We start from the raw sequence: 11,569 nt of genomic DNA on the forward strand, positions 1-11,569 counted from the left end.
CTAGATTTGGCTGGGTGTTCTTTCTTGCTCATAAACATGAAGCCTTTTCAGTTTTTGAGAAATTCAGCAAAAAGGTTCAAAATGAAAAGGGCTTAAAAATTGTTTCAATTAGAAGTGATCATAGTAAAGAATTTGAAAATTAATTTTTTTAATCTTTTTGTGATGACCAAGGCATATCACATAACTTCTCTTGTCCAAGAACACCTCAACAAAATGGTGTTGTGGAAAGAAGAAATAGAAGTTTACAAGAAATGGCTAGAGCTATGTTATGTGAATATGAAATTCCTAAGTTCTTGTGGACTGAAGCTGTGAATACAACTTGCTATGTTTTAAATAGAACTATCATTAGAAAGTTTTTAAAGAAAACACCATATGAACTTTGGAAAGGGCATCCTCCCAATCTCAGCTATTTTCATGTGTTTGGATGCAAGTGCTTCATTCTGAATATCAAAGAAAATTTAGGAAAATTTGATCCTAAAACACATGAAGGCATTTTTCTAGGATATTCCACAAATAGCAAGGCCTATAGAGTTTATAACAAGAACTCCAAAACTGTTGAGGAATCCATGCATGTCACATTTTGTGAGTCTAACATTGTTCCTAGTATTTGCATAGATGATAGTCCAGGTTTTGAAGCTGAATTCCCCAAGAACGATGAGCCAGTACAACATAATTCTGATTCTCATGAAGCTGCTCCTGCTAGCAACGCAAATTCCAATTCTGCAGGAGACAATTTGGAATTATCTCCTGTTGTTGCAGAAAATATTGATGCAGAGGTCATTGTTGATCAAGAGGAACCTGAATCCTCAAACCAATCAAGAAGACCAAGAGAATGGAGGTTTCTGAAAAATTATCCTGAGAAATTCATAATTGGTGATCCCTCCAAAAGTATTTCAACAAGGTCATCTTTGAAAAGAGCTGAATCCAACAACATTGCTCTTTTATCAAAGATTGAACCTCAAAACATCCAAGAAGCTCTTGCTGATCCATCTTGGGTGTTGGCCATGAAGGAGGAATTGTTGCAATTTGAGAAGAATCAGGTCTGGTCATTGGTGCCTAATCCACATGGAAAGAAAGTCACCGGCACTAAATGGATTTTCAGAAACAAGCTGGGTGAAGATGGCTCCATAGTCCGAAACAAAGCAAGATTGGTCGCTCAAGGATATGATCAAGAGGAAGGGATTGATTTCGATGAATCCTTTGCACCTGTAGCTAGAATGGAAGCCATCAGATTGCTCCTTGCATAGCTAATGAGGATTTGTGTGCAGATTTTGCTAAGCTTATGACCAATGAATTTGATATGAGCATGATGGGAGAACTCAATTTCTTCCTAGGCTTGCAAATCAAGCAAACTGCAGAAGGCATATTCATCCATCAAGAAAAATATGCAAAGGAACTTGTCAAGAAGTTTGGGCTGGACTGTGCTAAGCCTATGGGAACCCCCATGCATCCTAACATCAAGCTCGATAAAGATGAACATGGTAGAGATGTTGATGAGACACGCTATAGAGGGATGATTGGATCCTTGATGTATCTAACCTCCTCAAGGCCTGATATTATCCAAAGTGTTGGAGTTTGCTCACGGTTTCAATCAAAGCCTAAGGAATCTTATCTCTCAGCTGTCAAAAGAATCATTCGATATGTGCTTGGTACCACTAACTATGGTTTATGGTTTCCTAAGACTGATTCTTTTCAATTAGTGGGTTTCTGTGATGCAGATTTTGTTGGGGATAGGATTGATAGAAGAAGCACAAATGGCATGTGCTGCTTTCTTGGGAAATCCCTCATTGTTTGGTCTAGCAAGAAGCAAGCTACTGTGGCACTTTCAACAGCCGAAGCTGAGTATATTGCAGCCTCTTCTTGTTGCTCTCAATTATTATGGCTGAAAACTCAACTAGCTGATTATAAACTGAATGTCTCTAATGTTCCATTATTTTGTGACAACATGAGTGCTATTAACATTTCCAAAAATCCTGTCTTGCACTCAAGAACAAAGCACATTGAAGTTTGTTTTCATTCTATTAGAGAACATGTGCAAAATGAAAATTTGGATATTCAGTTTGTTAATTCTGAAGGTCAGCTAGCAGATATTTTCACCAAACTATTGATAGAAGAGGGGTTCTGTAAGCTGCAAACTGAATTGGGCATTCTTGCTTCATCTCTGTTTTCTTAATTTTTCTGATAATGAGATCTTTTGTGTTTTGTCTCATAAATCACGTTGAGATTATTTGGCAGATGATGAGTAAACTTCACTAAGTTATTATGGAGCTAATAGATTCTAATCTGACCATGATGAAAGATGGACACCATGTGCTAAAACAGTTTTCAAAACTATGGGCTTTTTCTTTAGTGAATACTTTGGGGTTTCTTCATTTTTTTTGAAACAAGTTTTGTTTAAGCTTTTATGAAAAGTGGGCTTTCGAAATGATTTGGGCTTCATTTTTAGCACTGAACTACCTTCATTTTTTTAATTACTCTTTGGTTCAGTTGGGCCTCCTTTTAAATGTTTATATAGTTTGGTCCTTTCCACAAGGTTGCCTTTTTCATTTATTTTAAAATTTATTTTGTTTGTTTTTATCTGAAACGTACGAAAGTACAGCTTTAATTTTCAAAACGTTTTCCCAAGATTGGATTTTTATATTTTCAAGGTGCAACCTTTACACTTCTCAAGCCTATAATTACTCCCCACTACATGCATCCCTTCACACTACCATCTTCACTTCCTTCATCTTCATTAATCTGTGCTCTATAAAATGGCACGAAAGAAGAAAGCTGCTCACAAAGGCTCCCACAGTGGCACCCACCGTTCTGATCACACACACTCATCTCCCTCTCATTCCCCCACTCATTTCTCACCATCTCCACCACCAAACCCTTCTCCTGACATGGCCCCCACTAAGACCACCGCTCACCGACCTAGCGTTGCTCCTCGTCCTTCTCCACCTCCTCCTCCAACCAACTCTCCACCGAACTCATCCAAACCCAGCTCTTCCAGAGGAAAGAGGCCTCTTCAAGAAGACGAAGAGACAACCCACACTCAGAGTCGCCATACTCGCGGTACAGTCATTGACCTCCCTCTTTGTTCTGTGTCTGAACCTAAGCTGTCAAACCCCATTGCCTACAAATCTTTCTATGCTGATTTTCCCCATGAGTCTTTTGATCGTCTCTGTTTCCAATCTCTCATGAACTATTTGTTTTTCTGCAAAGATGTTTACGAGCGTAAACTCTGTCCCCCGAAACTTGTCAATCTTGACAAACTCCGTAGGAAAGGCCTGAACTTTACCCCATTGTTTGCTTATCAAGGTTGGACATCCATACTGTCCATCAAAGAGAAAGTTTACCCTGATTTGGTAAAACAGTTCTATAGCAACATGTCCTACAAAGAAGGGAGAATCGCCTCTTTTGTTAAAGGCAAAGTGATCATTCTTGACAAATATCACCTAGGCAAAGCCCTAAATTACCAAGACCAAGGCCCTGATGTCTACACCTCTGGTAAGTGGGACGATACGCTCAATGTCTCATATTTTGATGCCCTAAGCACTGTCTGCATCAATATCCCTCTCTTAGAAGGTAACACTCCTACTCATAAGTCTCTTGGTCCAGTCCGTGCCCAGCTGCACAGGATTGTTAACCATGTCATCTTGCCTCAGAGCGGTTCTTTTCAACGCGTCTCATTTTGTGACACACTGGTTTTGTATGCATTGCTTTCAAAATCTCCTATTTCTTTTGCTTACTTGCTTATGAGACACATGCATGCGTGTATCAGTACCAAAAATGCTTTACCCTATGGTATGCTTCTTACAAAAAATTTTCAATATTACAATGTTGATTTTGGGGCTGAAATTGCTAAAGATTGTAACTTATATATCAAAGGAGGTGGTGCAGTAAAGAAAACAGCTCCTAGGCGTCGCCAAACTGATGACAGTACTGATGTTCCTTCTGTTGATGAGGATCCTCTGATTCCCCCTTCCACATCCACTACAGTCAAGACCATGACACGCATTCTGAAAAATGTGCTTGAAGAATTTTTCAATCTGACAGATCTTCTTCTCCACCATGGTGCTGAGTGCAAAAGGAATCAAGTTTTGGAGGAAAATGCTCTAAAAAAGACTAAGGGAAGGATTCGGATTCTGAGAGATTTTGTGGAGGACATCGAGGTTGGCCTCACAACTTCCGACAATGAGGGGGAGGACGATGGAACCTCTGATAAATCCAACTCTGATGCCTAGCTTCTTGTTATCTCATCTGCGATTATGACTTGCTTTTGTTTTGTTTTGAACTTGTTTATTTTTTTTGGATGACTGTAACAGACTTAAATTACTCTGCTACTTGAACTCTTTGCACCAGCCACTAACAAATTTTGTGCAGGTTTTTCCTTCCCTCCCTTGATGACAAAAGGGGGAGAAAAGAAAGGGAATGTTAGTTTGGCTTAGGGGATTAATAGTGATAGTTAAGAACAATGATACTTTATGCTGCTAAGTAACTTGTTAATTCCTGTGTATTATGCCTAGTGTTAATTGCTCTATGTCACTATTACTGTGATATACTGCTTGGAAATTTTGGTCCTGGCTGTTTGTTAAGATTTGTTCAGGTAAAGATAGAAGCCATGATCAAGGGGGAATAATTCTGGTATTGAGGGGGAGCCACTCACAAACCGAATGCCATCAAAGGGAAGTGTTCTTAACTCTTTCAAATTAAGTCTTTAATTTTCCTAGTTTATCATGTTTGTCATCAAGGGGGAGATTGTTGAGCCTAGTTTGATTTTGGGTTATATTATGATGACAAACATTATTTTGGGTTAAAAGCCCAATATTGTTTAATGTGTGCTTTATTGTGGCAGGCCCAAGTATACAAGCATTTGATACATCAGCCCATCACAGCAAATAGAAAAGCAGCTCACATTGTTCCTTAGTGCAGTAACCAAGTCCAACAATTTCCTCATAGTACCATTCAGCAACATTAAATGATTATGCATATATTTGATAAAAGCAATATGAGGACAGCTGTATTCATGCAAGGACAAGTGTAGCTTTGTAAAAATAAGCAAAGACACAAGGGCACACACACTAACCCAAGGACATCACCAAAGCACTGCTGTGGTTCGTGGTTATGCAAAACACAAACTTGCATAGAGTAGCAGCAAGGAAATGGAGCAGTATGGAAAAGAGGAACATGCCAAGGAAGAAAGAAACACCAAGGACAGCAGAGGTAGTGGTGGAAGCTCCTCGGACAGCAGGGGAAGTGGAGCAGGATGAAGAAAGGACTGCATGCCATCAAGGACCACTCCAACGGGCAGCAAGGAAAAGAAAAGAGGAAGAAGCTACAATGAAGCCTAGCTGAAGATATAATAGGAGCTTCATTTCATCTACTGAAGGCAAGAAAGAGAGCACACACATATTCAGAGCACCTTCTCTAACATAGAGCTGGAATCTCTTTCTTCTACTCAAGCTTAATTCTTATTTTGTGTTATGGCTGTCTTGCGTTATTTTCTGTTTTGAAAAAAGGCAATTGTGTGAGGATCAAAAGCCAAGAGAGAAAAGGCAAGAGTGATGCAAAATAGCCACTGATTTCTGATGTATTTTGGGTTTATGAACTAGGATTAGTTCCCCTTTCAAGTTGGGTTAGCACTTGGGAAATTGAATCTGGTTGATTCCCCTTCCTAGTTGGGTCAGCACTATGGGAAGCTAAGCTTTTGGTGGTGAAAGCTTAGGGGGTAGATACTAGTTGAATTTGGGTGAAATTCAATAGTATTGGTGTATGTAATCTGTGAATGATTAGTGAAAATTCCACCATGATTTGTGGTGGAGACTGGATGTAGGATTCATTGCACGAAAGAATCCGAACCAAGATATATGCTGGTCTTCATCTTCTCTTCCCTACTCTTTACTGTTCTGAATATGAGACTATTTCAAATAATCTCCTGCAACTCAAGCTTCCACTGCAACAGAATTTATAACTCTAAATTTTAAACCAACTTGATTCAACCCCCCTTCTCAAGTTCAACCAGAACCATCAGGTTTCTATACAATTAAGCCAATTACTACTAAAAGGGACCTAATTGAAAAAAAAAATTGATGCAAATACCCAATTCAAAGAAAAAAAATGTAAAGACCCAATTAAAAATTTTACGAAACGACCAACAGAATAATTAAACCTAAATTTTACACTAAACCGTCAAAAACATTAGAATGTAACTATATTACTTCAACCATTTGTAATTATAAATCTATTAATAATTATTACTTGTAAGAAAAAATCCACATTTTCTAAATTACAAGTCTGAAATTTTATGAGAAATACAAAAGAGGAATAATATAATAACTCACACTTCAGCTCATTGTAGAAAGACAAATTGTGTAAACAAACTAAAGGATAATACACAACTTGTTCCTTTATTATGTGTATCAGTGTATCAGATGAAATGTGTGTTTAAATCAGTTACCAAATCATTCTTCTTTTAACAAAATTATATGAAATTACATTTTTGACATAATTTATATTCTCATCCATAATTTAATTAGAACTGTAATTTGCAATTGTAAATCAATTCACTCTTTAATACGATCATGAGGTATTAAAAATAAAAATATTACACATTTTATGAGAAGACAACTCTTCACTTTTAGGTCTTGAGACAGATGATTAACATTCACTATACATTTAAGTCTTTTTGATAATTCAAATTAATCTAAATCCAACAAAATTTACTTCCACAATCGTCGCATGGAATCACACATTTTTTCTCTTTTTTTGTGTTTTTTCTTTTTTTCGCGCATTATTTTTTCTTTGTTTTATTTTTTCTTTTTTTTTTGTTTTATTCAGCAAAAAAATTATGAGAAAATGAAATAGGAGTAAAAGGAGATTATTAAAAAAATAGTACCAAAATTTTTTAATAATAACATAGAAATTACTTAATTTTGACATAGAAATTTTGTTACAAAAATATAAAAATATCTTTTTTTAATGCTGCATTTTTTTGCTTTTTATTATTTTTTCGTCTTTCTTTTTTCTTCTGTTGTTCTTTATTTTTCTTTTAGAAGCATTACTTCTCATATTAAACTTAAATGAATATATCTATATTGTATTGTAATTTTATTTAATTAAATAAATATAGGTTCACACTTATTGTATTAAATTCTTGCTATAAACAAAAATAACATCAAAATTTATTATATAACATAGCGAAATTAAGTAGAACAAGTGTAAAAATTTGAAAGTGAATGAATAGTGACATTTACGCATAAGAAGAAAACGACATATCTGATATATAAAGCACATAAATTTCTAAAGAATAATACTAAAATATCTTTATTCTAACACCGAAATTTCCAACTAAATAATGTGATAGAATTAAGAATTTTTTATTTCATGAAGACTTGAATTGCAGATTCACAAATTTTGGTAGAAAAGAAAATAAATGAAAAAATATGCAAATAATGTTGCAAAAGTAAGCAAAATAATTGCAAAATCTATAAAGAGAATGAATGTTATTACTTACAAGAAAAAGATGATGATAATGATGATGACAATGAAGATGGAGGAGGAGAAGAAATTTAAATGAAAAAAATAAGAAGAAGGTGATGGTGGTTACAGTGACGACTATAACGAAAGAGAAAACTGTAGGATGTACAGAAGAAGAAGTCAAGTTAACAACTTAGTTAGACTTGATTAACTATTTTGTTTGGTTGCAGAATTTTTCTCTAAAATTAAATACTAAAAACTACCTAAAGCAAACCTATCAAAATTATTTTTTTCAACAGTTTCAGTACATTGTCTCACCATAAACACAAGTTCAGAACAAAACTTTCAATGATAAACAAAAAAGTTTGATATCCAATGTTCCTTTTCCTTTCCAATTCTGTTATAACTCAGCAGGGACAAAATTGATAGCTTCTCAGTTTTCTTCAACCTGTTCATCCTCCACTTTCTCAGCATCAGCACCGCGTAACACAAGAAAACATGTCAACAATGTCAAAATTGGGTATATAAAGCGCAAATGGAAACTCCAAAATAGAGCAAAGATCTTCCTCAGATGGATCAACCAAGCAGAGTTCTCCTCAATGAGAGACAGCACCTCTATGTAGACAGCAAACTTATGAACGTCAATACAATGATGCAAACTACAATGTAGCAGAAACAATGCAGGAGGAGTAAAGAGATACTTTCAAATTATCATAAGCACCTTCTTTCCTCAATGGTATTAGATGATAAAGAACTAAATAAGTAACATATCACACAAGTCAATTGGTTTAGCAGACAAGAAGCAATCAATTAACTGTTATCAACCCTTTCCACTTTTCCTTTTCTCCAGAGGGCAGTGCCGAAATACATATTCCTTTTGGATATAATTTCAGCATTTAGCATATCCAAACCATCATACATCAACAATAATATTATCACTACCTAAATAATGAGAACATGTTCATAAATATAACCAAAGCTACCCCAATTACAAGCAACAATAACAAAGTCTCTATCCTCCTTACGTGCTCTTCAATCACAGATGACTTTATAGCTATGTGTCTTAGAATTTTTTCATTGTCCAAGCTTTCCATTCCTTCGCTCCTTCCAACATTCAGTTTAATTTTCTTAATCTCTCCCTCTAATTCATCAATCCAAACAAAATACTCACATCCTATGTTCAATTTCTATCAAAATAGAAAGAAAAAAAGAGAAAGATTCAACAAATAAGAAGAATCACAAACTCTATTTCAATGGGTATCATTCAAAACAACATACCTACCAAGAAAGACAACAAAAAAACCATCCCCCAAAATTGGCCCGAGTATTCAATTTTAGCATCACTACCTCCTAACAGCAAAAACAGGTTCCATCAAATAATTTTTCCCTTCTTTTGGTGCAGTCCTCATAGTTGTTCTCGCAGATAGAAACGTCGTTCAATGAAGATTTCTTTTCCACTTTTGCTCCACCAACTACTCAATTTCAGGTTAAAGTGTAAATCAACCCCACGTATATCACTCTAACTCTTCAGGTAAACACTTAATGTGTCACCTAGACATCTCCGTTAACATCCAGAGTGGAGTTAACGTTGAGGCCATTTTGTCTGTGCATATATTTTGGGATTTATTTTGTCAAAAATAAATGTTAAGAGTCCATTTTAACAAAAACAGAAATTTTCGAATGCCAAAATAACTATTTACTGTTTCTGTTTCTCATGTTTATTCATTGGCCGCCCCAAAAATGGCCCTGGGCAAGCATATGATAGAAGATGAAAGAATAATACACAAATTCATATTTTCTTCTTTATACATGTGTATGGAATGAAATATGTGTTTACATCAGTTACTCTATATTCTTCTTTTAACAAAACTATATGAAATTGCATTTTGACATAATTTCTATTCTCAAAACCATAGTTTGAGCGAAACCGTAATTTGAAACTATAAATCAATTCACTCTTAAACTAATCTTATAAAAAAGGAAGCTCTTCGTGTTGTTTAGAATATAATTTGCAAATCAAAAATTCATTTTATCAGAAGAACATCCCTTTTCACTTTTAAGTCCTAAGGCAGGTGAACACGAACAGCAGTCAAGGGAAGAGGAGGATGTGGAAGACAAACATGAATACAAGAAACGGCACTTCACCACCAATAGAAAACTTGTACATATTATAAAATAGTGAGACAACCAGAGTAACAGTGACAAATTTGGTTACCAACATAGACATAAATTAAATACTAGAGAGTAAAGACTACCTAAAGCAAACCTATTAAAATTATCTTTTTCAACAGTTTCAGTACAGTGTCTCATAATAAACACAAGTTCAGAACAAAACTTTCAATGGTAAACAAAAAAATTTGATATCCAATGTTCCTTTTTCCTTTCCAACACTGTTATCACTCAGCAGGGACAAAATTGACAGCTCCTCAGTTTTCTTCAACATGTTCATCCTCCATTTTCTCAGAATCAGCACTGCATTAACACAAGAAAACATGTCAACAATGTCAAAATGGTATATATGGAGAAAACGGAAACTCCAAAGATCTTCCTCAGATGTCTCAACCAAGCAGAGTTGTCCTCCATGAGAGACAGCACCACTATGTGCCATGTGGTAATAATCAAATTTAAAGATAATGCAAAACTATGAGTGGCATGATGCAAATGTAGCAGAAACAATGCAGGAGGAGTAAAGAAAGACTTTCAAGTTATCATAAGCACCTTCTTCCCTCAATGGTATTAGATGATAAAGAAGCAACATATCACACAACTGAATTGGTTTAGCAGACAAGAAGCAACTCATTAACTGTTACCAACCTTCTCCACTTTTCTTTTCCCCAGAGGCTGTGTTCTATTCAATCAACATCATCAAAATCAAGATAAGCCTAAAACTAAAGTACCTAACTGCACTATCAGATGTACTAACAAGTATGCCAATTTCCAAAATCACATCATCAAACAACTATTAAAGCCTTGACCAAGGTACAACTACTTGGTTGATACCTTACTCTATCAATGACTTACCTTTTCGGACGACCATCATCAGATTCCGGCTTGCTCTCGGTCTCAGATTCTGCCTTCCTCTCGGTCTCGGATTCCGGCTTCCTCCAACTCCGCTCAGCCCTGGCTTCAGACAAACTAGAACCACGTCCATTGGCAGAACCAAAACCCCTCTTTCCAAAACTCTCTTTTTTCTCAGCAGCCTCCTTAATCTTCATGCTCTCAAGCTGCTCATCAATCTTCTTCCAATCCTGCCCCTTCTCCGCCAGCACCTCCTCCCTCGGTCTCGCCTCGCCGAATGGGCTCGGACCCTTTGGTTTCACCACATTACCATTACCATTACCAGCACCCTCCTGGCTCTCATTGTTCACAGGCGATGTACGAGGTTGCAGAACAAGCCTAGGTCTCCCACCACCACCCTCACTCCTCTCACTTCCACCGTTAAATTCAACCTTTTTCTTGTTCCAATTATCAGAATCTGCGCCGCCGCTAGACCCAAACCCTACCTTCCTCTCTCTTTCAAACCCAAGACCACCAGAACCGCCGTTGGAACCGAATCTCCGACTCTCTGACGGCACAGAACTCTTGTTCGTAACCCAACTATCGGATTCATCAGCACGCGATTGGGAATCGAAAAAACCGCTCCTTTCCCTATCTCTATCCCTTTCCCTCCTCTCGAAACCGTTACCGACCGTTGATTTCTTCGCGGCGGCCCAATTATCAATCTCGTCGGCGCGGGAAGGAGCCAATTCGCGATTCGAATCCCTAAACCCACCGTTCCGCCTCGGCTCGTCAGAAACCCTAGAGGAACCCCACCTCGAATTGGAGGAATCATCACCACCACCGGAGCTTCTGTTGGCGCGGTCACCGCCGTAGTTCCTGAAGCCTCCGCCAAGACGGTTGCGGTCGCGGTCGAGCTCCTCGGCGGTGCGCTGGCGCGGACCGGTGGGGAGCACGATGGGATCTTGGTAGTCGGTTTTGGCGGCAGTGAACTCAGCAAGGGAAAAGGTCTGGCCTTTCTTCTTCTTGGGTTTTGCGGCGGCCGCCGCGGCCAAAGATGGGAAGTCGGCTAGTGGTTTTCCGGTGAGGGCAGTTTCGTTATTGTTGCTAG

The 11,569-nt window shown here is 37.3% G+C and overlaps 2 protein-coding genes across 2 annotated transcripts in view; one reads left to right on the forward strand and one right to left on the reverse strand.

Annotated features, from left to right (window-relative positions):
- The first annotated feature begins 1,282 nt into the window (after positions 1–1,282).
- On the forward strand, positions 1,283–2,173 carry LOC107477004 (uncharacterized mitochondrial protein AtMg00810-like). The gene is made up of 2 exons (XM_016096972.1): positions 1,283–1,975; positions 2,060–2,173. Exons 1-2 carry the CDS (start codon positions 1,283–1,285, stop codon positions 2,171–2,173), a joined length of 807 nt encoding a protein of 268 aa, XP_015952458.1.
- A 7,439-nt stretch (positions 2,174–9,612) lies between these two features.
- LOC107476535 (eukaryotic translation initiation factor 4B3) overlaps positions 9,613–11,569 on the reverse strand; it is a gene marked incomplete in the record, with an annotated part of 2,135 nt that continues 178 nt past the window's right edge. Inside the window, 2 exon segments of the mRNA XM_016096360.3 lie at positions 9,613–9,933; positions 10,483–11,569. Of these exon segments, the coding sequence (XP_015951846.1) occupies positions 9,888–9,933; positions 10,483–11,569 (1,133 nt within the window).

The sequence above is a fragment of the Arachis duranensis genome, chromosome 3, assembly GCF_000817695.3.
Source record: "Arachis duranensis cultivar V14167 chromosome 3, aradu.V14167.gnm2.J7QH, whole genome shotgun sequence".
In the NCBI taxonomy this organism is placed as follows: Eukaryota; Viridiplantae; Streptophyta; class Magnoliopsida; order Fabales; family Fabaceae; genus Arachis; species Arachis duranensis.